This window comes from Pan paniscus, chromosome 18, assembly GCF_029289425.2.
Source record: "Pan paniscus chromosome 18, NHGRI_mPanPan1-v2.0_pri, whole genome shotgun sequence".
Taxonomy (NCBI): domain Eukaryota; kingdom Metazoa; phylum Chordata; class Mammalia; order Primates; family Hominidae; genus Pan; species Pan paniscus.
Genome location: NC_073267.2, coordinates 19,837,229 through 19,865,158, shown reverse-complemented (window position 1 = coordinate 19,865,158; position 27,930 = coordinate 19,837,229). Strand labels below are relative to the sequence as shown.

The 27,930-nt window shown below is 50.3% G+C and overlaps 1 protein-coding gene and 1 long non-coding RNA gene across 2 annotated transcripts; both read left to right on the top strand.

The window, feature by feature from the left end:
• Positions 1-1,376: 1,376 nt before the first annotated feature.
• LOC129394140 (polycystin-1-like) lies at positions 1,377-18,702 on the top strand. The gene is given in 15 exon segments (XM_063598471.1): positions 1,377-1,508; positions 2,910-3,046; positions 5,106-5,250; positions 5,962-6,062; positions 6,899-7,034; positions 7,215-7,467; positions 7,592-7,787; positions 9,285-9,398; positions 9,401-9,454; positions 9,541-9,684; positions 9,779-9,989; positions 10,080-10,206; positions 11,886-12,032; positions 12,034-12,142; positions 18,575-18,702. Coding segments are annotated over 13 exon segments (1,734 nt in total). The 5' UTR covers positions 1,377-1,508; positions 2,910-3,018; the 3' UTR covers positions 12,112-12,142; positions 18,575-18,702.
• Positions 18,703-18,710: 8 nt separating this feature from the next.
• Positions 18,711-24,404, top strand: LOC134729418 (uncharacterized). Its single transcript, XR_010110511.1, has 3 exons — positions 18,711-20,952; positions 23,164-23,249; positions 23,817-24,404. It is a non-coding gene; the product is annotated as an uncharacterized LOC134729418 (long non-coding RNA).
• Positions 24,405-27,930: the final 3,526 nt, after the last annotated feature.

The following is a 27,930-nucleotide window of genomic DNA, read 5'->3' as shown; positions in this document are numbered from 1 at the left end:
CTGGCCTGTGGTCTTATCACCATGGTGAAGGCCCAAGCCACAGCTGGCCCAAGCAAGCAAGAGACAGGACAGAGCAGAGGTCAGCCCACCATGCCTTTCAGTGCAGTGGCCCTGCCCTTGGGGAGAGACTGTTTCCGTGGGCTCTCACCCATCAAATCAGCAGCTGCCCTTCCTCCCTGTGGAAGAGCAAATAACACAAAGGGAGAGGGCCGAGAAGGTTCCCTGTTAGACTCTGCTCTCCTCTAGGGCAAAGTGGGGTCCCTCCCTCTGTGGGAAACAGGGTAGGAGATTGCGTTCTCCCTGCTTCCACAGAACAGCGTGGTGTGTGGGTTGACAGCTGCCTTTATTAGATGGTAGCTGGCTTCTTGCGAAGACGTCCACATTGACAAGTCTTTGGAAGCCCTTTCGGAAGCGTGATGGACTTCTCCAAGGAAGGGCAGTGTCGTCTTTACTAGGGATGAAAGATTTGACCGCTGCTACCTTCACCTGTTCCTCCTCTTAGCCCATGAAAGGCACACAGAACAATAGGAGGAAGAAAATGACTTAATTCCACCAAAGTGTCATCCACATAGTGTTGACAGGTTCAGAGCTTATGCTACAAGTGATCTGAAGCCTGGAAAAGTGACTGGGATGTAGTATGGTTTCTAGTATGTAAGTGAGGCGTGTCCGCGTTGCGTGCCTGTGGGGAATTAGGCCAGATAGACTTTTGTTCATACACATGGGTCTGTTGAGGCTAATTTTTCATCTGGGTAGAACTGTGTTTACTTCACACAAGTTATTCGTGGATTTGATGTGATTGTAAAATCGGCCTGGAAACGAACCTTTGGCCTTCAAAATCTCTTTAGCCTTGGTCCCAGATGAATGTTCTAGCACCCTGTAGGTCAGGGGGAAGATCTCCCCGAATGCAGCCTCTAACGCTCCATCCACGTTTCCGCAGGTGATGGTTCCTGAGGCAGAAACCAGAGCAGGGCTGACGTTGAAACCCCAGACATTTCCTCTTACTGTGACCGACAGGCCGGTGATGGATGTGGCCTTTGTACAGTTCTTGGCATCAGTTTCTGGGAAAGTCTCTTGTTTGGGTAAGATATCACTGGAAAGTAAGAACACTTAGTTTCAAAGAAGTCAGCTGGTAGGAGTGGGATTTGGGAAACTTTTCCTTTTGCCTTTGTTGTTTGCTACTGATCACCTGCGTGCGAGGGAGGCTTCTTGGAGTCAAGTGGGTGCATGTTAGCTTGAAAGAAGCACTCCGTCCGCCTCCGGCCACTGCCTCTTAGGAGCTCAGCAGTAGCAAGAAGCTATTACATAGGGTTAGGATTCTAACCTGTGCTGAAGCCTTATGAGGGGTTACATGGGGCCCTCCCTTCTTTTCCCTGCAGACACCTGCGGTGACTTGCTGGTGACTCTGCAGTCCCTGAGCCGCCAGGGTGAGAAGCGGAGCCTCCAGCTCTCCGGCAAGGTCAACGCCATGACTTTCACCTTTGACAACATGCTCCCTGGAAAATACAAAAGTAAGAATTGGAATGCAACATCCTGTGGCCCTCACACACTTCTTGTCTTTGTAAACTTTCTAAAACTCAGGTCTCAAATTGTATCACGACCATGTACCTTTCCTTGCTTTAAGTCGTCTTTGCCTCGTGACCTTGACGGCATTATTTAGCGTTGGACAAGCATGGAGGAGTCCAGGCCCTGAGCTGACCGCCACCTTGTCAGCACAGCCCACTGGCTGCTTCTGTTAAGGGAGGGTGCCCCGACGTATGGCATTTTATTTCTAAAGGCCAGAAAAAGGAGTGTGAAATAGTTCCACTGATGTGTTCTACTAACTTAGCAGTACTGGTGCTGAGTACTGGCCATGGCAAGGTACTTGACCTCCCCGAAACTCAGTTTTCCCATCTGTAAAATAGACGTAATAGAACCTTTCTGCAGAATATAAGACTAAAAGAAGTAAAGTTTATAAAGCCCGTTGTGCAGAGAGCCAGCTAAGTAGTTGGTGCCCACAAATGTTACTTCCCTTTTCCTTGCCCTTCTTAAGAAGCCACTTCTTGCCTGTATTTCTGCTTTTTCAGAAATCAGCTTGGGGCTGCTGGCAGTGGATAGCTTATAAAACAGACTGCTTTTCTGGAATTATATTAATATTTTCTGTTATGGCAGGGCTTGGCAGACTACAAAAACTGCCTTTTTTATAAGCATAGTTTCCTTAGAATACAGCCTTGCCCATTTGTTTATGGATTCTCTATGGCTGCTCGTGTGTAACAGTGGCCAAGTCGAGTGGTTGAGGCTGACAAAGCATGTGGCCTGCAAAACTGAAAAGAGTTGCAGAAAAAGTTTGTGGATCCCTGAATACCTTACTTGCAGCCTGATCTTACAGGCCCCATTAGATTTCTTTCTTGATGTAATGGACATTGGTTCGAGTTTTTATTTCTTTTTTTTTTTGAAATTTAGCCTTGCTCTGTCACCCAGGCCGGAGTGTGGTGGCGTGACCTTGGCTCACTGCAACCTCTCCGCCTTCTGGGTGCAGGAGATTCTCTTGCCTCAGCTTCCCAAGTAGCTGGGATTACAGGCATGCACCACCATGCCTGGATAACTTTTGTATTTTTAGTAGAGATGGGGTTTTGCTATGTTGGTCAGACTGGTCTTGAACTCCTGGCTTCAAGCCATCCAACTGCCTCGGCCTCCCAGAGTGCTGGGATTATAGGCGTGAGCCACCACGCTCGACTCCAGGTTTTCTTTAGCAGTAATTTATTCCAAATACTGCTAGTTATAAATATATGTATGTGTATATTTCTATCTTTATGTCTACATACACACCTGCTTTTTAAAATTAGTTAATTCATGATCATTGTTTCTGGTGGCGTGCAGGGAGGTGGTGTGCTCCACGCCCACGTGTCCGTTTTTGGTGTTTGCTTTTGCAGTAAGCATCATGCATGAGGATTGGTGCTGGAAGAACAAGAGCCTGGAGGTGGAAGTGCTGGAGGATGACGTGTCTGCAGTTGAGTTCAGGCAGACGGGCTACGTGCTGAGATGTTCCCTGTCTCACGCCATCACTCTGGTATGTACGGCTTATGGAGTCTCTTATTTGGAAAAACGCTCGCCTTGTGGATGTCAAGAAAGACTAACATCCCAGGCATATTGTCAACGTAGGCAAGTCAGATTTCCTTTTCTGCCTCTCCACTCGCCCACCTGTTACGCAACGCATAATCAGGAAGCATTTATACTCTCTCAGTGGAAGGACCCCTGTATTTAGGAGGTTTCCTTGTCCTGGCCGTATGCTAAATCTGACTGGTGATTCGGGGTGGCCTTTGGTACAGTGCAGAGCACACTGGCTTTATATTATTAGGAATAATAGCTTTGGGTAAATTCATTTGCTGCTTCTCAGCCTCAGTTTTCACCGCAAATTGAGATCTTAATACCTACTTCTCAGGGTTATGGCAGGGCTTAAGTGAACCCTCTTAGGTATCAAAGTGTCCTTGGTGTACACCGCTCTGTACTGCCAAGTGAATTTCTCTGATATATATATATATATATATATATATATATATATATATATATATATATTTTTTTTTTTTTTTTTTTTTTGAGATGGAGTCTTGCTCTGTTGCCCAGGCTGGAGTGCAGTGGCACAATCTCGGCTCACTGAAACCTCCTTCTCCTGGGTTCAAGCGATTCTCCTGCCTCAGCCTCCCGAGTAGCTGGGACTAGAGGTGCGTGCCACCATGCCCAGCTAATTTTTTTTTTTTTTTTTGTATTTTTGTTAGAGACAGAGTTCCACCATGTTGGCCAGACTGGTCTTAAAACTCCTGACCTCAGGGGATCCACCCGTGTTGGCCTCGCAGAGTGCTAGGATTACAGGCGTGAGCCATTGTGCCCCACCTTCTCTGGTGTATTTATTCCAGCACAGGGGAAGAAGCTGTAAACAGGATCTTAGCTTCTTGTTGACTGTGGTCTCTGTGGCCTGAAAGGCAGTGTGAAATGGGTTTCAGGAGCACCTCTGTAGATCCCTTCGTGAATTTCTATAATGTTTTGATGTTGAGCGGCGGCAGATGTCGTCGTCAGGTCTTAGTTTCTCTGTAGAGAAACTAGAAGAATTGGAACTGGTGTTTCATGTGCCAGCTTACTCCCCTAACTGCTTAATTACAAAAGCTCGACAGGTCGATTTGTTATAGGAGATCGATTAATATCCAGTTCATAATAAGTGATAGATATTTAGGAAACCTTTCCCTTCCAGCAGTGGAGTGGATTTCCAGCTCTCTTGTAATAAGATCCTTTTTTTTTTTTTTTTTTGACACTTCTTAACCCCTTCTTTATCTCCTCCCACTGTCCCCTTACTCGCCGGGCCCCAGCCACAGTGGTCCTCTGCAGTCCCACACCAAGCTCACTCCCTCCTCGGGGCCTTTGCACATACTCTCCCCTCTGCCTGGAGTGCTGTGTCTTCTCCAGAAACACTTCTCCCTCTCCTCTTCCCCTCCCCTCCTCTTCCCCTCCCCTCCTCTTCCCTCCCCTCTTCCCCTCTCCTCCTGTTCCCTCCCCTCTTCTCCTCTTCCCTCCCCTCTTCCCCTTTCCTCTTCCCCTCCCCTCCTCATCCCTCCCCTCTTTCCCCTCTTCCCCTCCCCTCCTCTTCCCTCTCCTTTCTCCCCCTTCTCTCCCCTCCCCTCTCCTCTCCCCCTTCTCTCCCCTCCCCTCTTCTCTCCCCCTTCTGTCCCCTCCCCTCTCCTCTCCCCCCTTCTCTCCCCTCCCCTCTCCTCTCCCCCTTCCCTCTCCTCTCCTCCTTCTCTCTCCCTTCCCTCTCCTCTACCCCTTCTCTCCCCTTCCCTCTCTTCTCCCCCCTTTTCTCCACTCCCCTCTCCTCTCTCCCCTCTCCCCTCCTCCTCCTCTCTTGTGAAGAGGTGCCTTGTGTGGTCGGTGCGCTGCATCACGTGGTCCCCAGGTGGAGGCCCTGGGTCATGCAGAGCCACAGAAAATGCTTAGTGAGGAGGCTGTGGGGGTCCAGTCAAGTGGGCTCTCCAGCTGCAGGGCTGGGGGTGTGAGCCAGGTGAGGACCTGTGTAGAGAGGAGGGCGTGTGCAAGGAGTGGGGCCAGGAGCGGGACTGGACACTGCTGGCTCCACACAGGGGCCCAGCAGGGAGCTCGTATGCTGCTCGTGCCTGAAGCAGACGCTGCACAAGCTGGAGGCCATGATGCGCATCCTGCAGGCAGAGACCACCGCGGGCACCGTGATGCCCACCGCCATCGGAGACAGCATCCTCAACATCACAGGTGCCGCGGCCTGTGCCCCATGCCACCTGTCCGCCCCACGTGGCCCGTCTGCCCCATGCTGCCCTTTCATCTGCCTCCCTCCTCCCCACAACCGCCTCACCTTTGCCCCATCCCATCTTTGTCCCCCTTCCCTCCCCCCAATTCCCATCCTCATTCCCCTCCCCCAATTCCCATCCTCATCCCTCTCCCCCAATTCCCATCCTTATCCCCCTCCCCCAATTCCCATCCTTATCCCCCTCCCCCAATTCCCATTCTCCTCCCCCTCCCCCTTCCCTATTACCTTTTCTCCATCTCTCTCCCCTTTTCTCCATTTCCCCCCATCCTCCCCGTCCTTTTGTCCATTCCCCTCATCTTTCTTATCCCCCTTATTCTCCTTCCCCTCCCTTATTCCCCTTCCCCTCCCTTATCCCCCTTCCCCTCCCTTTCCCCCTGCTCCTCCTCTTCTCCCCTTTCTCTTTTCTCTACCCTTTTCCTTCCTTTTTCCTCCCTCTCCCCATCATCCCCCTCATCTTCATCCTCATCCCCATCCCCTTCCCCCTCCCCCTCCAGCACTCTCTCTCCAGCTTCCCCCTTCCTTCTGCCTGCGCCTCGCTCTCTGCCCCCTCAGGTTCCCCCTTTCTCTCAGCCCCCACCCTCCGGCTCCCCCTTTTTGCCTGCCCCCACCCTCCCTCTGCCTCCCTGTCTCTGCACTGACCTCACGCCTGTCTGCAGGAGACCTCATCCACCTGGCCAGCTCAGATGTGTGGGCACCACAGCCCTCAGAGCTGGGAGCCGAGTCACCATCGCGGATGGTGGCGTCCCAGGCCTACAACCTGACCTCTGCCCTCATGCGCATCCTCACACGCTCCCGCGTGCTCAACGAGGAGCACCTGACGCTGGCAGGCGAGGAGATCGTGGCCCAGGGCAAGCGCTCGGACCCGCGGAGCCTGCTGTGCTATGGCGGCGCCCCAGGGTCTGGCTGCCACTTCTCCATCCCCTAGGCTTTCAGCAGGGCCCTGGCCAACCTCAGTGACGTGGTGCAGCTCATCTTTCTGGTGGACTCCAATCCCTTTCCCTTTGGCTATATCAGCAACTACACCGTCTCCACCAAGGTGGCCTCGATGGCGTTCCAGACACGGGCCGGCGCCCAGATCCCCATCGAGCGGCTGGCCTCAGAGCGCGCCATAACCGTGAAGGTGCCCAACAACTCGGACTGGGCTGCCCGGGGCCACCGCAGCTCCGCCAACTCCGTTGTGGTCCAGCCCCAGGCCTCCGTCGGTGCTGTGGTCACCCTGGACAGCAGCAACCCTGCGGCCGTGCTGCATCTGCAGCTCAACTATATGCTGCTGGACGGTGCGTGCAGTGGGTGGGGCACACGCGGCCCCCTGGCCTTGTTCTTGGGGGGAAGGCGTTTCTCGTAGGGCTTCCATGGGTGTCTCTGGTGAAATTTGCTTTCTGTTTCATGGGCTGCTGGGGGCCTGGCCGGAGAGGAGCTGGGGGCCACGGAGAAGCAGGTGCCAGCTCTGGTGCAGAGGCTCCTATGGCCTTTCAGGCCCGTGGCAGAGGGTGGGCTCAGGAGGGCCATTGTGGGTGTCCCCCGGGTGGTTGAGCTTCCCGGCAGGCGTGTGACCTGTGCGTTCTGCCCCAGGCCGCTACCTGTCTGAGGAATCCGAGCCCTACCTGGCAGTCTATCTGCACTCGGAGCCCCGGCCCAATGAGCACAACTGCTCGGCTAGCAGGAGGATCCGCCCAGAGTCACTCCAGGGTGCCGACCACCGGCCCTACACCTTCTTCATTTCCCCGGGGTGAGCTCTGCGGGCCGGCCTGGCAGGGCAGGGCAGGGCATCATGGGTCAGCATTGCCCGGGTTACTGGCCCTATGGGGACGGCAGGCAGCGAGGGGACTGGACCGGGTATGGGCTCTGGGACTCTGACATCCAACCTGGCGGAGCCTGGGCTCATGTCCACTGCCCCTTCCCTGCCCAGGAGCAGAGACCCAGCGGGGAGTTACCATCTGAACCTCTCCAGCCACTTCCGCTGGTCGGCACTGGAGGTGTCCGTGGGCCTGTACACGTCCCTGTGCCAGTACTTCAGCGAGGAGGACATGGTGTGGCGGACAGAGGGGCTGCTGCCCCTGGAGGAGACCTCGCCCCGCCAGGCCGTCTGCCTCACCCGCCACCTCACCGCCTTCGGCGCCAGCCTCATCGTGCCCCCAAGCCATGTCCGCTTTGTCTTTCCTGTGAGTGACCCTGTGCTCCTGGGAGCCTCTGCAGAGTTGAGGAGGGTCTGGGTGGGCTCGGCTCTATCCTGAGAAGGCACAGCTTGCACGTGACCTCCTGGGCCTGGCGGCTGTGTCCTCACAGGAGCCGACAGCGGATGTAAACTATATCGTCATGCTGACATGTGCTGTGTGCCTGGTGACCTACATGGTCATGGCCGCCATCCTGCACAAGCTGGACCAGTTGGATGCCAGCCGGGGCCGCGCCATCCCCTTCTGTGGGCAGCGGGGCCGCTTCAAGTACGAGATCCTCGTCAAGACAGGCTGGGGCCGGGGCTCAGGTGGGGCGCAGCGGGGTGGCAGGGCCTCCCCTGCTCTCACTGGCTGTGCTGGTTGCACCCTCTGGGAGTGAGTCTCGTCGCAGGCGTCAGAACAAGGCAGTTTTTGCAGTGCTGTGTGAAGGGCTGGTGTGTTCATCCTGGGAATGACCTCGTGAGCACTCACTGTCCCTGAGGACTAGGACAGCTCCTAGCTGGAAGTAGGTGCCAGTCAGTCAGGGTGGGCAGCCCACGTTCTGCACAGTAGCGTGGCCCCACAAGTGACGTGAGCATCGCTACCACTGTGGGAGACCGTGCATCCACCCGTGATCCTGACTGCATAGCTCGTCTCTCAGACGGAGGCGCCAGCACCCTCCCCCTGGCTGTTTCTTCAATACCTCCATTTTCCTTTCATTGGAATTGCCCTTCTGGCATTCCCTTTTTGTTTTCGTTTTTCTTTTTTTGGAGACGGAGTCTCGCTCTGTTGCCCAGGCTGGAGTGCAATGGCGTGCTCTTGGCTCACAGCAACTTCCAGCTCCTGGGTTTAAGCGATTCCCCTTAAGCGATTCTCCTGAGTAGCTGGGAGTACAGGTGCACGCCACCACACCCAGTTAATTTTTCACCATGTCGGCCAGGCGAACTCCTGACCTCAGGTGATCCGCCTGCCTCGGCCTGCCAGAGTGCTGGGATGACAGGTGTGAGCCACCACACCTGGCCGTGTTCCCATTTTTTATTTCCGTGCTGCTTTCATCTTCATTTCCCAGTTCTTTCTTTTGATTACCTACTTTTAAAAACTGTCGGCTGGGCACGGTGGCTCACACCTGTAATCCGAGCACTTTGGGAGGCCGAGGCAGGCAAATCACGGGGTCAGGAGATCGAGACCATCCTGGCTAATGGTGAAACCCTGTCTCTACTAAAAAATACAAAAAAATTAGCCCGGCGTGGTGGCAGGCGCCTGTAGTCCCAGCTCCTCGGGAGACTGAGGCAGGAGAATGGCGTGAACCCGGGAGGCGGAGCTTGCAGTGAGCTGAGATTGCGCCACTGCACTCCAGCCTGGGTGACACAGCAAGACTCCATCTCAAAAAAAAAGAAAAGAAAAAAAATACTGTCACCTGGGTCTGTCACTGGGAGAGGAGGTGACACAGCTTCACGTTTTGCAGTCTGTGCATGAACTGAGGGATGGGTGTGTGGTGCGGGTCACCGGTTGTGGCGTGACTGAGGCGTGGACAGGTGTGCAGTGCGGGTCACTGGTTGTGGTGTGGACTGAGGCGTGTGCAGCCATGTTTGCATGTCACAAGTTACAGTTCTTTCCATGTAACTTAATCACGTCCTTGAGGTCCTGCTGTTTATTGGACAAATTGCAGTAACCGCAGCTCCTCGTGTATGGCAGAGCCGTGCAAAGCCGGGACTGCCTGTGTGGCTCCTTGAGTGCGCGGAGGCCAAAGCTGAGATGACTTGCCTGGGATGCCACACGTGTTGGGCAGCAGACCGAGCCTCCCACCCCTCCCTCTTGCCCTCCAGGTACCACGGCCCACGTGGGCATCATGCTGTATGGGGTGGACAGCCGGAGCAGCCACTGGCACCTGGATGGCGACAGAGCCTTCCACCGCAACAGCCTGGACATCTTCCGGATCGCCACCCGCACAGCCTGGGTAGCGTGTGGAAGATCCGAGTGTGGCACGACAACAAAGGTCTGTGCGGACCCTGCCAAGCTCTGCCCCTCTGCCCCCGCATTGGGGTGCCCTGCGAGCCTGACCTCCCTCCCGCGCCTCTGCAGGGCTCAGCCCTGCCTGGTTCCTGCAGCACATCATCGTCAGGGACCTGCAGACGGCACACAGCACCTTCTTCCTGGTCAATGACTGGCTTTCGGTGGAGACGGAGGCCAACGGGGGCCTGGTGGAGAAGGAGATGCTGGCCGCGAGTAAGGCCTCGTTCCATGTTCCCACTCCGTGGGAGGTTGGGCAGGGTGGTCCTGCCCCGTGGCCTCCTGCAGTGCGGCCCTCCCTGCCTTCCAGGCGACGCAGCCCTGTTGCGCTTCCGGCGCCTGCTGGTGGCTGAGCTGCAGCGCGGCTTCTTTGACAAGCACATCTGGCTCTCCATATGGGACCGGCTGCCTCGTAGCTGTTTCACTCGCATCCAGAGGGCCACCTGCTGCGTTCTTCTCATCTGCCTCTTCCTGGGCGCCAATGCCGTGTGGTACGGGGCTGTTGGTGACTCTGCCTACAGGTGGGTGTCGTAGGGGTCGGGACAGCCTCTTCCTGCCCAGCCCTTCCTGCCCCTCAGCCTCACCTGTGTGGCCTCCTCTCCTCCACACAGCACGGGGCGTGTGTCCAGGCTGAGCCCACTGAGCGTCGACACAGTCGCTGTTGGCCTGGTGTCCAGCGTGGTTGTCTATCCCGTCTACCTGGCCATCCTCTTTCTCTTCTGGATGTCCCGGAGCAAGGTGGGCTGGGGCTGGGGACCCGGGAGTAGTGGGAATGGAGCCTGGGCCTTGGCACCATGCCCAGGGCCGCCACTTTCCAGTGCTGCAGCCAGAGGGAAAGGCGTCCACCAAAGGCTGCTCGGGAAGGGTCAACACACTTGAGCAGCCTTAGCTAGACTGACCAGGGAGAAAGAGAGAAGACTCAGAAGCCAGAATCGTGAAAGAACGAGGGCACTTTGCTAAGCAGACACCACGGACAACTGCACAGCAGCACGCCAGATAACTCAGAAGAAGCAAGCACGCGGCTGTGCACGCTTCCGAAATGCACTCCAGAAGAAAATCTCAGTACATCTATAGCAAGTGAAGAGGCCGAGTTAGTCCCTTAGAAACCTCCCAGTGGCCGGGCCGGGTGTGGTGGCTCACGCCTGTAATCCCAACACTTCAGGAGGCCGAGGTGGGCGGATCTGAGTCCAGGAGTTCAGGAGTCTGAGACCAGCCTGGGCAACATAGCAAGACCCCATCTATATAAAACATTAAAAAGGGCCAGGCACGGTGGCTCACGCCTGTAATCCCAACACTTTGGGAGGCCGAGGCGGGCAGATCACTTGAGGTCAGGAGTTCGAGACCAGCCTGGCCAACACAATGAAACCCCGTCTCTACTACAAATACAAAAACTTAGCTGGGCATGGTGGCGGGTGCCTGTAGTCCCAGCTACTCGAGAGGCTGAGGCAGGAGAATGGCATGAACCCAGGAGGCGGAGCTTGCAGTGAGCCGAGATTGCGCCACGGCACTCCATCCTGGGCAACGGAGCAAGACTCCGTCTCCAAAAAAAAAAAAAAAAAAAAAAAAGTCCCACAAAGAAAAGCCCAGGCTCAGAGCCTTCACGATAGAATTTTTCTAAGCAGTTCAGGAAGAATTCACACCAATCCTTCACAGCCTCTTTCCAAGAATACAGCAGATGGGAACTCTTCCCATTCATACGGAAACGGTAGGCCGCACCCCTTAGGAATACACATGTGGGGTCCTCAAGAGGTTACATGCAAACTAACCCCAGCAGCACACAGAGAAGGCGCATAAGCCACGACCAGGAGGGGTTGCTCCCGAGTCCGTGGCAGGAACCAGAGGCCACATGTGGCTGCTCATATTTAAGTTAATTAAAATGGAACGATGGCTGGGCGTGGTGGCTCACACCTGTAATCCCAGCACTTTGGGAGGCCGAGGCGGGCAGATCACTTGAGGTCAGGAGTTCCAAGACCAGCCTGGCCAACACAGTGAAACCCCGTCTCTACTAAAAATACAAAAAATTAGCTGGGCATCGTGGCAGGCCCCTGTAATCCCAGCTACTCAGGAGGCTGAGCCAGGACAATCGCCTGAACGCGGGAGGTGGAGGTTGCAGTGAGCTGAGATTGTGCCAGTGCACTCCAGCCTGGGTGACAGAGCGAGACTCCATCTAAAAAAAAAAAAAAAATGAAATTTAAAACTCTGTTCCTTAGCTGCACCAGTCTGCTGTCAAGTGTTCAGTGGCACACGTCGTGAGCGGCTGCCATCACGGACGGTGCACATGTCCCATATATCCAGCATTCTAGAACATTCTGTCAGATGGCACCGGGCTCTGCCCTGTCTGCTGAGGAGGTGGCTTCTCATCCCTGTCCTGAGGAGGTCTGAGCTGCCGCCCGCTGATCACTGCCCTCGTCCTGCAGGTGGCTGGGAGCCCGAGCCCCACACCTGCCGGGCAGCAGGTGCTGGACATTGAAAGCTGCCTGGACTCGTCCATGCTGGACAGCTCCTTCCTCACGTTCTCAGGCCTCCATGCTGAGATGAGGGCTCTACTGGGGGTCCTGGGCTGGGCTGGGGGTCCTGCCGCCTTGGCGCAGCTTGAACTCAAGACACTGTGCACCTCTTAGCAGGCCTTTGCTGGACAGATGAAGAGTGACTTGTTTCTGGATGATTCTAAGAGGTGGGTTCCCTAGAGAAACCTCGAGCCCTGGTGCAGGTCACTGTGTCTGGGGTGCCGGGGGTGTGCGGGCTGCGTGTCCCAGCTGGGTGTCTGTGGCTCCATGTGGTCACACCACCTGGGAGCAGGTTTGCTCGGAAGCCCAGGGTGTCTGTGCGTGACTGCACGGGGGTGGGGTGTGTGTGTGACACATCCCCTGGTACCTTGCTGACACGTGCCACCTGCAGTCTGGTGTGCTGGCCCTCCAGCGAGGGAACCCAGTTGGCCGGATCTGCTCAGTGACCCGTCCATTGTGGGAAGCAATCTGCGGCACAACCCCCACTTACTGGGTCTCTCCTTTTACAACCAACACAACCGAAATCTAGGGCTTTTTTTTTTTTTTTTTTTCTGTGACAGAGTCTCATTCCATTCTGCCACCCAGGCTGGAGTCCAATGGTACGATCTCGGCTCACTGCAACCTCTGCCTCCCGGGTTCAAGGGATTGTCCCGCCTCAGCCTCCTGAGTAGCTGGGATTACAGGCGAGTGCCACCATGCCTGGCTAATTTTTGTATTTTTAGTAGAGACGGGGTTTCACCATGTTGGTCAGGCTGGTCTCGAACTCCTAACCTCGTGATCCGCCTGCCTCAGCTTCCCAAAGTGCTGGGATTACAGGCGTGAGCCACCATGCCCAGCCAAATCTAGGGCTGGAACATGGCTGCAGCATATAAATAGAATTGAATTCCATCGTTTTGTTAACCCTGTTTTTTGTTTGTTTGTAGTTGTTGCTGTTTTTGAGACAGAGTCTCGCTCTGTCGCCTAGGCTGGAGTGCAGTGGTGCAATCTCGGCTCACGGCAGACTCTGCCTCCCGGGTTCAAACTATTCTCCTGCCTCAGCCTCCCAAGTAGATGGGACTACAGGCGCCTACCACCACACCCGGCTAATTTTTGTATTTTGTTAGAGACAGGGTTTCACCATATTGACCAGGCTGGTCTGGAACTCCTGACCTTGTGATCCGCCCACCTCGGCCTCCCAAAGTGCTGGGATTACAGGCGTGAGCCACCACACCCAGCCCCTGTTTTGTTTTTGTTTTGCTTGTTTCTTAGGGTTGTTTTTCTATTTATGGTAAAGGCATTGGCTTTCCATTTGTAGCATCAATCGAATATTTCCTGTTAACAATAACCTTATGTCATAGTAAATGGTAAAGGGATTTAAAGCAGTGGTTTTCAGCTGCCAGAGGCCTGAGTGAGTTTGGGCACACTCTGTGTGATCGGGCAGAAGGCCTGTGGGAAGTTTAGCCGAGGACAGGGCCAGGAAAGGTGATGGACAGTGGGGGTCTGTCCTGGTCACCAGGCCCCTGGGTCCTGCCCACCTGCTTGGAGCTCCCCACCCATCACACATGATGCTGCCAAGCCCTCTGGGTATTGTGGGCAAATACCTTAGGAGAGAAGCTGATGAACTTTGTTTCTTGAAATGCACAGATTCCTTGGACATCCCTGAGAGATCAATCATGAAAGTCAACTTGGTTTTCTCCCCCTCATTTGGGTTCAGAATTTAAAGTCCACACACACAGGCAGTAAGATGATATAGATAAGGACATCATCACTCGGTTTCGGATGTTAAAATGTCTAGGTGGGTTAGGGGTGATTTGAGATCACACAACCTTGTGGCACAAAGAGGAATTCCCAGGCCAGAGGGAGACATTTTATTGCCATGTTATGATCTTATCATTGAGTTGAAAGGCAATCTTGTTTCATTTTGGATTCTTTCTTATGTTTATGTCTTATAAGGGCACTTTGAATTTCCAAGCAAATAATAATTTTGAATTAGCTTTTAATCATTGACTTCTAGCACAGTTATATGATCAGAAACATGCTGTGTGATTGGATTGCTCTCAAACATATTGAGATTTGCTGGAACAAAATAAGTCAGGTTAATTTTTGTAAATGTACCACGCATGCTTAAAATGAATGTATGTACATTTGTTCCTGAGATACAGGTTGATGGGCGGATGGCTACATGGATGTGATGGAGATGGTTTACTATCGGGACCTTCCGCATCCTGCTGATGTTTTGTTGCTTAAGATATGAATGGCTGAGCGGAGGCTGTAAAACCTGGCACTCTGCTTGGGTATGAGGTTCTTCCTGCCATCCTGCCATCATTTGTTTTTTATGTTTTGTCGCCAAAAGTGACCTTGAGGAACCCTGGGAGCTCAGGAAGGAAGGAGCGCCCAGAAGCAGGGACAGGGAGCTGGTTGGGGAGGACCAGAAATCAGGTTTGTGAAGGTTCCAGAGAGGACCTGGCCTTGGGAGGAGCGTGGGGGACTGAGATGGGGGAGGGGTCATTGGAATGATGCGGGCGCTACTTGGAATGTCCATTGTGAGGCACCACCGGGGTCATCAGGGATTGGTGGAGAGGGAGTATGAAGCCCCAGGGTTGCTAAGGGAGGGCCCAGACCGAAGAAGGTTTGGTGGAAAGCAGAACCTTAGTCTCCCTCTAATTGCTCCTAAGCCTCACGCTCCCTTGCCCCGCGTGTCCTGTTGCTTCCCTGATCTTCTCCGTGACCTGTAGCTAAGCCTTCCACCAGCGCTTGAGTACTTAATTTGAACCAGATCCTTTCCCAGACCCTTTCTTCTTCTCCTCCTCCTCCTCCACCTCCTCCAGGTGCCCAACAGCCCCCTTCTCCTCCTTTCCCTTCCCTTACTTCCCCCCTTCCCCTCCCCTTCTCCTTCCCCTCCCCTTCCCCTTCCCCTCCCATCCCCCTCCCCAACTCAGATCCGCCCCGGTCCCCGTCCCCTTCCCTCCCCCCTGCCCTAAGCCACCTCCACCTCTGTCCTGGCCGCCTCAGGGCGCCTGAAAGGACCAGGACATGCGGGTGCGGTGGCTGCTCTTTTGGCTCCTCTTTTGGCTCCTGCTGGCATTTATCAGCCATCAGTCCACCTGTGTGAGTGGACGGGTGCTGTGGCTGCTCTTTCGGCTCCTCTTTTGGCTCCTGCTGGGATTTATCAGCCATCAGTCCACCTGTGTGAGTAGACGCTGGACCCGCGGGGTTTCTTCCTTTTTACTGGGCTGTGTCACGCGGCATGAAATGACACAGCTCAGGCCTGTAATCCCAGCACTTTAGGGGGCCGAGGTGGGCAGATCACTTGAGTCCAGGAGTTGAAGACTAGCCAGGGCATCATAGCAAAACCCCATCTCTACAAAAAATTCCAAGAAAGATTAGTCGGGCCTGGTGGTGCGTACCTGTTATCCCAGTTACTGGAGAGGCTGAGGTGGGAGGATCGCTTGGGCCCAGGAGCTGGCCGTTGCAGTGAGCCGAGATGGCCCCGCTGCACTCTTGTCTCTAACAAACAAAACGGACCAAAACAAAGTGAATTGTCATTTGATTTGTGTCATCTGGTTTGATGACTTTTTTTTTTTTTTTTTTTAAGCCAGAGCTGGAGTGCAGTGGCAAGAGCTCGGCTCACTGCAACCTCCGCTTCCGGGGTTCAAGCAATTGTCCTGCCTCAGCCTCCTGAGTAGCTCTGATTACAACGCCTGGCTAATTTCTGTATTTTTAGTAGAGACGGGGTTTCACCATGTTCGCCAGGATAGTCTCCATCTCTTCACCTCGTGATCCGCCTGCCTCGGCCTCCCAGTGCTGGGATTACAGGCGTGAGCCACCGCGCCTGGCCAAACTATATAACCTTAAGTGTAAGTTTACTAACTTTGGAAAGTACATACACCAGCATAAACCAACCCCCTTTCAAGATCTACATTATTTTATTTATTTATTTTTTTTTTGAGACAGTTTCTCCCTTGTTGCCGAGGCTGGAGTGCAATGGGGCAGTATCAGCTCACCGCAACCTCTGCTTCCCAGATTCGAGCGATTCTCCTGCCTCAGCCTCCCGAGTGGCTGGGATTACAGACATGTGCCACCACTCCCAGCTAATTTTGTATTTTTAGTAGAGATAGGGTTTCTCCATGTTGGTCAGGCTGGTTTTGAACTCCCGACCTCAGGTGATCCGCCCGCCTCGGCCTCCCAAAGCATTGGGATTACAGGCATGAACCACCGTGCCCAGCCAAGATCTACACTATTATGTCACCCCAGAAAGTGAACTCTCACTCTTCCCAGCCAGTCTCTTTCTTATCCTAGGTTAGCTTGCTTATTCTGGAATTTCGTGTATACAGATGCATGCCATGCCATAGGTACTCTTTTGTGTCTGCTTTATTCTGCTCAACACCATGTTTCTGAAATCATGACCATTGTTGTATGGTTCTCTAAGTCCATCATTTCCATTTCAGACTCAGCATATGCTGAGTTCAACCTGTTGAAGGGCTATCTCTGTTTAATTCACCATCTTGAAAGAAACATTTAAAATTGAGATGTTTTCAAGAATATATAGTTAAATCCTGAGGAATCGATGTAGAAATGTTATCGTCTTCACTCACATAAGAGTCTAATGGAATTAATGTCAACAATCTTAGAGAAATCCCACACTATTCATGCCATTTTCATCATCTCCACCTTGGTAATTTTTTTTTTTTTTTTTTTTTTTGAGACAGAGTCTCGCTCTGTCACCCAGGCTGAAGTGCAGTGGTGCGATCTCGGCTCACTGCAACCTCTGCCTCCCGGGTTCAAGTGATTCTTCTGCCTCAGCCTCCCAAGTAGCTGGAACTATAGGCGGGTGCCACCATGCCCTGCTAATTTTTTGTATTTTTAGTAGAGATTGGTTTCACCGTGTTAGCTAGGATGGTCTCAATCTCCTGATCTCGCGGTCCACCCACCTCGGCTTCCCAAAGTGCTGGGATTGCAGGCGTGAGCCACCACGCCCGGCCCACCTTGTTAATTTTTAAGCACTAAAATTCGATACTTATTTGTGAATGAAGTAATCTCTTCATTGTATTTTTTTTTTTTTTTTTTTTACTTATGCTGAGGTATAAATGACAAAGATTCATATAATCCAAGAGAGAAGTATTATTTAGAGGGATTCTTTTACCATGTGATATATAATAAATGCATCCAACGTTATACATCAATTTAAAAAACAAGTAAATAACTAAAGAAAAGATAACTACTGGCCAGGTGCAGTGGCTCACACTTGTATTCCCAGCACTTTGGGAGGCCGAGGCAGGTGGATCATGAGGTCAGGAGTTGGAGACCAGCCTGGCCAAGATGGTGAAACCCTGTTTCTACTAAAAATACAAAAATTAGCCGAGCGTGGTGGCAGGCGCCTGTAATCCCAGTTACTCAGTAGCTGAGGCAGGAGAATCGCTTGAACCCGGGAGGCGGAGGTTGCAGTGAGCTGAGATCATGCCACTGCAATCTAGCCTGGGTGACAGAGCAAGACTTTGTCTCAAAACAAAAAGAAAAGGAAAGATAAGATAATTACTTTATACTTAGCTTGTCTTAGCCATGAGTGACGGGCTGCATGTGGCCCAGGACAGTTTTGAATGCAGTTCAGCACAAATTTGTAAACTTTCTTAAAACATTAGGAGATTTTGGCCAGGTACAGTGGCTCATGCCTGTAATCCCAGCACTTTGGGAGGCTGAGGCGGGCAGATTACCTGAGGTCAGGAGTTCGAGACCACCCTGGCCAACATGGCAAAACCCCATCTCCACAAAAAATAAAAAAATTTGCTGAGTGCACTGTCAGGCACCTGTACTCCCAGCTACTCAGGAGGCTGAGGCAGGAGAATCACTTGAACCTGAGAGGCAGAGGTTGCAGTGAGCCGAGAGCACACCACTGCACTCCAGCCTGGGTGACAGAGTGAGACCCCATCTCAAAAAGAAACAACAAACAAAAACAAAAACAAAAACAATGGCCGGGCACGGTGGCTCACACCTGTAATCCCAGCACTTTGGGAGGCCGAGGCAGGCAGATCGCCTGTCGGGAGTTGAAGGCCAGACTGGCCAACATGGTGAAACCTCATCTCTACTAAAAATACAAAAATTAGTCGGGCATGGTGGCAGAGACCTGTAATCTCAGCTGCTCGGGAGGCTGAGGGAGGAGAATGGCTTGAGCCCAGGAGCTGGAGGTTGCAGTGAGCTGAGATTGCACCACTGCACTCCAGCCTGGGCGACTGAGTGGAGCGGAACTCTGTCTCAAAAAAAAAAAAAAAGAGGTTTTTTTTAGATCATCAGCTGTTGTTAGTGTTAGTGTATGTTATGTGTGGCTCAAGACAACTTTGCTTCTTTTAATATAGGCAGGGAAGTCAAAAGATTGGATATCCCTGCTTTATACCAAGAAAGACAACACCCCACATTTGCAATGCCTAAAAACACTACCAGCCATCTGAAAAACATGAGACTTCTCTAACTTCTGTTCTTTTTTGTAGCAGTGGAATCCCACGGTGATATCTGAGGGATGTGGTTACCTTTTGGAGGAGGTTGACGGTTTCTAAGGATGATTCTTTCTGAGTGAAATATTGTCAGTGTCATTGACCTTTTCATTATTTCAACTATTATTATTCCAGGTTATCAATACTCTGGCTGACCTTCGTCATCGTGGGACTGACTTTGGTGGAAGTCTTTGGTTACTTATCATTACTGTGTTTCTGAGAAGTTATAAATTTGCCATCTCCCTCCGCACAAGTTACCTTTCTGTGAGTATACTAACTTTCTGTAGAGGTATACTTGTAATCACAAATAAGAATAAGTTACATGAAACAATTCACGTTTCTGGACTTCATTATGAATATGTGGTTTTACCCCAAAAATCAGGGAAATGATTTATTAGCATAAGAATTATGAAAATATCTGCCATTTACATTATGAAAATTAAATAGGTCGGTGTTTAATAGAATGTCAACAGAGCTTTTGGTCAAAAATAAGTTTTTTTAACCTTTGTGCTATTTGTCACAAATGGAGTATGAGGTTTCGTCACTTAAATAGGAAAGTCTTTCTAAACTCTTCTGCTTTATAGTTCTATCGTATGGGTGGAAGGAAAGCTTCCAATCTCCTCTCTGAAGATTCACTGCAGAAATGAGCTGACAACAGACAGCTTAACAGGAAAAGAAAAACATAGAACAGGCATAAACATGGGAACCAGCTGAAAAATGAGACTGCTAGAAGGGCTGGATGGTTGATGCTTAAAGAGCACCCTCTTCTGAGGGGAGAGGGAGATAGATGGAGATGTAGGCCATTTAGAGGGGCAGCAAATGATTTTTAGGGGAAATGAAAGAGCCCAAGGAACAAACAGTTGGCCTGAGACAAAGTTCCTCTGAGGTCATAGGGACGAGGTGACAAACTGCCGGAAGGTGAAGGGCAGAACTGCACTGCGTCTCATGATGCAGAGAAAGCCCCAGAGAATCTCTTAGAACTGCCCTCCAAGAGAATCAATGAAAAGTGTGTCTGGGCAGGGTAATTTTGAATGACATCATTCAAAGTGCATGTTCCCACTTGCAACTGGAGAGAGATCAGTATGTCAAAAGTCTGTACTTGGTAAGAATTTGGCTGCTAAGTTGTGCCATAATTTGTCTTTTGAGCCTTTTTTCCTTTGGGTAAGTTGAGCTCTACATTTTGTCTTGCCATTCATGACAGTAAAAATGTGGTCGTCTGGGGGCTGAACCTCCTTCTGAACAATGATCCAAGATAAAAGTACTAATACCACAATGCTTTTTTATATTCAAGGGAAGAGGAAGTATGTTTCAGTTTTACCGCCTAGATAATTACACGTCATTTGGCACTGCCTTTCAAGATATGTAGAAAACAGAAAATATATGAGTTATGAAGATATCTAGGCACATTTAACATTCTCTGTGCCACTTAGTCCTGAACAGAGAATTTTCGGTATAAATTGGAGGAAGCTTTTTTTTTTTTTTTTTTTTTCTTTTCTCACCCCCAAGACGTGTCTCCCTCTGTTGCCCAGGCTGGAGTATAATGGTGTGAGCTCGGCTCACTGCAACCTCCACCTCCTGGCTTCAAGTGATTCCCCTGCCTCAGCCTCTCAAGTAGCTGGGATTACAGGTGCCCACCACCATGCCCAGCTAATTTTTGTATTTTTAGTAGAGTCGGGGTTTTACCATGTTGGCCAGGCTAGTCTCAAAACCCGACCTCAAATGATCCACCCGCCTCAGCCTCCCAAAGTGCTGGGATTACAAGCGTGAGCCACCACGTGAGCCAGGGGAAGTTTTTAAATTTACCACTTTTTAACAATTCCATTTAGGAAAGTTCAGTTGAGCTGTTGGACTTGGACAACTTTGCACCTCTCATCTTTGTCCTTGTCATCTAGTCATCTGTACCATTACCTCCTAAGCAGGGACATCATGGGTGCCATGAAGCATTCATGCGTGATGGCATTTCTTTGCTTCTCATTTCTTCGTGTGTTTGACATTTCTCCTAGCTCCAAACTGGGCCAGCTGCCTTTCCTATGAAATCTAGCAGTAGCTGTGGGATAGACGTGGTTGCTCTTTTCATCTTTTTAGATTACCCATTGCTTCTCTCGAAATCCTAGTACATGATTTTTTTTTGATCCTATGTGCAGAAATCAGGAAAAAACAAATTCTACAAAGAATTTGAAAGATATTATTTCAGGCCAGGTGTGGTGGCTCATGCCTGTAATCCCAGCACTTTGGGAGGCTGAGGCAGGTGGATCACTTGAGGTCAGGAGTTCAAGACCAGATGGGCCAACATAGTGAAATCCCATCCCTACTAAAAAGACAAAAATTAGCCAGGCATGGTAGCAGGCACCTGTAATCCCAGCTACTTGGGAGGCCGAGGCACAAGAATCGCTTGAATCTGGGAGGTGGAGGTTGCCGTGAGCCACGGTAGCGCCACTGCACTTCAGCATGGTTGAGTGACACTCCGTCTCAAGAAAAAAGTCATTTCAATGACTACCTCAGGAGATTCATAGGTATCTGACCCACATCTGAGATGGGATTTGCATTGCATTTTAGCTATGATGAGAACAAATATTTAATATCTTCGAAGATTAAAAGCATACTGTGATAATATGGAAATCTTGGTGGGAATTCAGTCATTAGTGAGAATGTTTTGCGTTAAGTTCAAACCAGCCTCAACGAAGCTGATGTGAGGGAAGGGAAAGTGAACTCTGAGTAGAGCAGGGACAGAAGAAAGATGCTCCAGTGCAGATCAGGAAGGAGCAGGGGGTGAAATGTTACAAATTCTAGAACTCAGAGAGCTGAAGGTAATTACTTCCTTTTCAGGTTGTGAAACATGTTAACCTGTGGTAAAATACTTACAAGATGATAATTACCATCTAACCGTGTTGAAGTGTGCAGTTCAGTTGTGTGAAGTATATTCATGTCATTTTTTTTTTTTTTTTTTTTTTTTGAGACGGAGTCTCACTCTGTCACTGCTGGAGTGCAGTGGTGGGATCTTGGCTCACTGCAACCTCTGCCTCCTGGGTTCAAGCAGTTCTCCTGCCTCAGCCTCCCGAGTAGCTGGGACTACAGGCGTGCGCCACCATGCTCAGCTAATTTTTGTATTTTTAGTAGAGACAGGGTTTCACCATGTTGGTCAGGCTGGTCTTGAACTCCTAACCTCGTGATCTGCCTGCCTCAGCCTCCCAAAGTGCTGGGATTACAGGCGTGAGCCACCATGCCCAGCGAAATCTAGGGCTGGAACATGGCTGCAGCATATAAATAGAATTGAATTCCATCGTTTTGTTAACCCTGTTTTTTGTTTGTTTGTAGTTGTTGCTGTTTTTGAGACAGAGTCTCGCTCTGTCGCCTAGGCTGGAGTGCAGTGGTGCAATCTCGGCTCACGGCAGACTCTGCCTCCCGGGTTCAAACTATTCTCCTGCCTCAGCCTCCCAAGTAGGTGGGACTACAGGCGCCTACCACCACACCCGGCTAATTTTTGTATTTTATTAGAGACAGGGTTTCACCATATTGGCCAGGCTGGTCTGGAACTCCTGACCTTGTGATCCGCCCACCTCGGCCTCCCAAAGTGCTGGGATTACAGGCGTGAGCCACCACACCCAGCCCCTGTTTTGTTTTTGTTTTGCTTGTTTCTTAGGGTTGTTTTTCTATTTATGGTAAAGGCATTGGCTTTCCATTTGTAGCATCAATCGAATATTTCCTGTTAACAATAACCTTATGTCATAGTAAATGGTAAAGGGATTTAAAGCAGTGGTTTTCAGCTGCCAGAGGCCTGAGTGAGTTTGGGCACACTCTGTGTGATCGGGCAGAAGGCCTGTGGGAAGTTTAGCCGAGGACAGGGCCAGGAAAGGTGATGGACAGTGGGGGTCTGTCCTGGTCACCAGGCCCCTGGGTCCTGCCCACCTGCTTGGAGCTCCCCACCCATCACACATGATGCTGCCAAGCCCTCTGGGTATTGTGGGCAAATACCTTAGGAGAGAAGCTGATGAACTTTGTTTCTTGAAATGCACAGATTCCTTGGACATCCCTGAGAGATCAATCATGAAAGTCAACTTGGTTTTCTCCCCCTCATTTGGGTTCAGAATTTAAAGTCCACACACACAGGCAGTAAGATGATATAGATAAGGACATCATCACTCGGTTTCGGATGTTAAAATGTCTAGGTGGGTTAGGGGTGATTTGAGATCACACAACCTTGTGGCACAAAGAGGAATTCCCAGGCCAGAGGGAGACATTTTATTGCCATGTTATGATCTTATCATTGAGTTGAAAGGCAATCTTGTTTCATTTTGGATTCTTTCTTATGTTTATGTCTTATAAGGGCACTTTGAATTTCCAAGCAAATAATAATTTTGAATTAGCTTTTAATCATTGACTTCTAGCACAGTTATATGATCAGAAACATGCTGTGTGATTGGATTGCTCTCAAACATATTGAGATTTGCTGGAACAAAATAAGTCAGGTTAATTTTTGTAAATGTACCACGCATGCTTAAAATGAATGTATGTACATTTGTTCCTGAGATACAGGTTGATGGGCGGATGGCTACATGGATGTGATGGAGATGGTTTACTATCGGGACCTTCCGCATCCTGCTGATGTTTTGTTGCTTAAGATATGAATGGCTGAGCGGAGGCTGTAAAACCTGGCACTCTGCTTGGGTATGAGGTTCTTCCTGCCATCCTGCCATCATTTGTTTTTTATGTTTTGTCGCCAAAAGTGACCTTGAGGAACCCTGGGAGCTCAGGAAGGAAGGAGCGCCCAGAAGCAGGGACAGGGAGCTGGTTGGGGAGGACCAGAAATCAGGTTTGTGAAGGTTCCAGAGAGGACCTGGCCTTGGGAGGAGCGTGGGGGACTGAGATGGGGGAGGGGTCATTGGAATGATGCGGGCGCTACTTGGAATGTCCATTGTGAGGCACCACCGGGGTCATCAGGGATTGGTGGAGAGGGAGTATGAAGCCCCAGGGTTGCTAAGGGAGGGCCCAGACCGAAGAAGGTTTGGTGGAAAGCAGAACCTTAGTCTCCCTCTAATTGCTCCTAAGCCTCACGCTCCCTTGCCCCGCGTGTCCTGTTGCTTCCCTGATCTTCTCCGTGACCTGTAGCTAAGCCTTCCACCAGCGCTTGAGTACTTAATTTGAACCAGATCCTTTCCCAGACCCTTTCTTCTTCTCCTCCTCCTCCTCCACCTCCTCCAGGTGCCCAACAGCCCCCTTCTCCTCCTTTCCCTTCCCTTACTTCCCCCCTTCCCCTCCCCTTCTCCTTCCCCTCCCCTTCCCCTCCCATCCCCCTCCCCAACTCAGATCCGCCCCGGTCCCCGTCCCCTTCCCTCCCCCCTGCCCTAAGCCACCTCCACCTCTGTCCTGGCCGCCTCAGGGCGCCTGAAAGGACCAGGACATGCGGGTGCGGTGGCTGCTCTTTTGGCTCCTCTTTTGGCTCCTGCTGGCATTTATCAGCCATCAGTCCACCTGTGTGAGTGGACGGGTGCTGTGGCTGCTCTTTCGTCTCCTCTTTTGGCTCCTCCTGGGATTTATCAGCCATCAGTCCACCTGTGTGAGTAGACGCTGGACCCGCGGGGTTTCTTCCTTTTTACTGGGCTGTGTCACGCGGCATGAAATGACACAGCTCAGGCCTGTAATCCCAGCACTTTAGGGGGCCGAGGTGGGCAGATCACTTGAGTCCAGGAGTTGAAGACTGGCCAGGGCATCATAGCAAAACCCCATCTCTACGAAAAATTCCAAAAAAGATTAGTCGGGCCTGGTGGTGCGTACCTGTTATCCCAGTTACTGGAGAGGCTGAGGTGGGAGGATCGCTTGGGCCCAGGAGCTGGCCGTTGCAGTGAGCCGAGATGGCCCCGCTGCACTCTTGTCTCTAACAAACAAAACGGACCAAAACAAAGTGAATTGTCATTTGATTTGTGTCATCTGGTTTGATGACTTTTTTTTTTTTTTTTTTTTTTTTTAAGACAGAGCTGGAGTGCAGTGGCAAGATCTCGGCTCACTGCAACCTCCGCTTCCGGGGTTCAAGCAATTGTCCTGCCTCAGCCTCCTGAGTAGCTCTGATTACAACGCCTGGCTAATTTCTGTATTTTTAGTAGAGACGGGGTTTCACCATGTTCGCCAGGATAGTCTCCATCTCTTCACCTCGTGATCCGCCTGCCTTGGCCTCCCAGTGCTGGGATTACAGGCGTGAGCCACCGCGCCTGGCCAAACCATATAACCTTAAGTGTAAGTTTACTAACTTTGGAAAGTACATACACCAGCATAAACCAACCCCCTTTCAAGATCTACATTATTTTATTTATTTATTTATTTTTTTGAGACAGTTTCTCCCTTGTTGCCGAGGCTGGAGTGCAATGGGGCAGTATCAGCTCACCGCAACCTCTGCTTCCCAGATTCGAGCGATTCTCCTGCCTCAGCCTCCCGAGTGGCTGGGATTACAGACATGTGCCACCACTCCCAGCTAATTTTGTATTTTTAGTAGAGATAGGGTTTCTCCATGTTGGTCAGGCTGGTTTTGAACTCCCGACCTCAGGTGATCCGCCCGCCTCGGCCTCCCAAAGCATTGGGATTACAGGCATGAACCACCGTGCCCAGCCAAGATCTACACTATTATGTCACCCCAGAAAGTGAACTCTCACTCTTCCCAGCCAGTCTCTTTCTTATCCTAGGTTAGCTTGCTTATTCTGGAATTTCGTGTATACAGATGCATGCCATGCCATAGGTACTCTTTTGTGTCTGCTTTATTCTGCTCAACACCATGTTTCTGAAATCATGACCATTGTTGTATGGTTCTCTAAGTCCATCATTTCCATTTCAGACTCAGCATATGCTGAGTTCAACCTGTTGAAGGGCTATCTCTGTTTAATTCACCATCTTGAAAGAAACATTTAAAATTGAGATGTTTTCAAGAATATATAGTTAAATCCTGAGGAATCGATGTAGAAATGTTATCGTCTTCACTCACATAAGAGTCTAATGGAATTAATGTCAACAATCTTAGAGAAATCCCACACTATTCATGCCATTTTCATCATCTCCACCTTGGTAATTTTTTTTTTTTTTTTTTTTTTTTTTTGAGACAGAGTCTCGCTCTGTCACCCAGGCTGAAGTGCAGTGGTGCGATCTCGGCTCACTGCAACCTCTGCCTCCTGGGTTCAAGTGATTCTTCTGCGTCAGCCTCCCAAGTAGCTGTAACTATAGGCGGGTGCCACCATGCCCTGCTAATTTTTTGTATTTTTAGTAGAGATTGGTTTCACCGTGTTAGCTAGGATGGTCTCAATCTCCTGATCTCGCGGTCCACCCACCTCGGCTTCCCAGAGTGCTGGGATTGCAGGCGTGAGCCACCACGCCCGGCCCACCTTGTTAATTTTTAAGCACTAAAATTCGATATTTATTTGTGAATGAAGTAATCTCTTCATTGTATTTTTTTTTTTTTACTTATGCTGAGCTTTAAATGACAAAGATTCATATAATCCAAGAGAGAAGTATTATTTAGAGGGATTCTTTTACCATGTGATATATAATAAATGCATCCAACGTTATACATCAATTTAAAAAACAAGTAAATAACTAAAGAAAAGATAACTACTGGCCAGGTGCAGTGGCTCACACTTGTATTCCCAGCACTTTGGGAGGCCGAGGCAGGTGGATCATGAGGTCAGGAGTTGGAGACCAGCCTGGCCAAGATGGCGAAACCCTGTTTCTACTAAAAATACAAAAATTAGCCGAGCGTGGTGGCAGGCGCCTGTAATCCCAGTTACTCAGTAGCTGAGGCAGGAGAATCGCTTGAACCCGGGAGGCGGAGGTTGCAGTGAGCTGAGATCATGCCACTGCAATCTAGCCTGGGTGACAGAGCAAGACTTTGTCTCAAAACAAAAAGAAAAGGAAAGATAAGATAATTACTTTATACTTAGCTTGTCTTAGCCATGAGTGACGGGCTGCATGTGGCCCAGGACAGTTTTGAATGCAGTTCAACACAAATTTGTAAACTTTCTTAAAACATTAGGAGATTTTGGTCAGGTACAGTGGCTCATGCCTGTAATCCCAGCACTTTGGGAGGCTGAGGCGGGCAGATTACCTGAGGTCAGGAGTTCGAGACCACCCTGGCCAACATGGCAAAACCCCATCTCCACAAAAAATAAAAAAATTTGCTGAGTGCACTGTCAGGCACCTGTACTCCCAGCTACTCAGGAGGCTGAGGCAGGAGAATCACTTGAACCTGAGAGGCAGAGGTTGCAGTGAGCCGAGAGCACACCACTGCACTCCAGCCTGGGTGACAGAGTGAGACCCCATCTCAAAAAGAAACAACAAACAAAAACAAAAACAAAAACAATGGCCGGGCACGGTGGCTCACACCTGTAATCCCAGCACTTTGGGAGGCCGAGGCAGGCAGATCGCCTGTCGGGAGTTCAAGGCCAGACTGGCCAACATGGTGAAACCTCATCTCTACTAAAAATACAAAAATTAGTCGGGCATGGTGGCAGAGACCTGTAATCTCAGCTGCTCGGGAGGCTGAGGGAGGAGAATGGCTTGAGCCCAGGAGCTGGAGGTTGCAGTGAGCTGAGATTGCACCACTGCACTCCAGCCTGGGCGACTGAGTGGAGCGGAACTCTGTCTCAAAAAAAAAAAAAAGAGGTTTTTTTTAGATCATCAGCTGTTGTTAGTGTTAGTGTATGTTATGTGTGGCTCAAGACAACTTTGCTTCTTTTAATATAGGCAGGGAAGTCAAAAGATTGGATATCCCTGCTTTATACCAAGAAAGACAACACCCCACATTTGCAATGCCTAAAAACACTACCAGCCATCTGAAAAACATGAGACTTCTCTAACTTCTGTTCTTTTTTGTAGCAGTGGAATCCCACGGTGATATCTGAGGGTTTCTAAGGATGATTCTTTCTGAGTGAAATATTGTCAGTGTCATTGACCTTTTCATTATTTCAACTATTATTATTCCAGGTTATCAATACTCTGGCTGACCTTCGTCATCGTGGGACTGACTTTGGTGGAAGTCTTTGGTTACTTATCATTACTGTGTTTCTGAGAAGTTATAAATTTGCCATCTCCCTCCGCGCAAGTTACCTTTCTGTGAGTATACTAACTTTCTGTAGAGGTATACTTGTAATCACAAATAAGAATAAGTTATATGAAACAATTCACGTTTCTGGACTTCATTATGAATATGTGGTTTTACCCCAAAAATCAGGGAAATGATTTATTAGCATAAGAATTATGAAAATATCTGCCATTTACATTATGAAAATTAAATAGGTCGGTGTTTAATAGAATGTCAACAGAGCTTTTGGTCAAAAATAAGTTTTTTTAACCTTTGTGCTATTTGTCACAAATGGAGTATGAGGTTTCGTCACTTAAATAGGAAAGTCTTTCTAAACTCTTCTGCTTTATAGTTCTATCGTATGGGTGGAAGGAAAGCTTCCAATCTCCTCTCTGAAGATTCACTGCAGAAATGAGCTGACAACAGACAGCTTAAC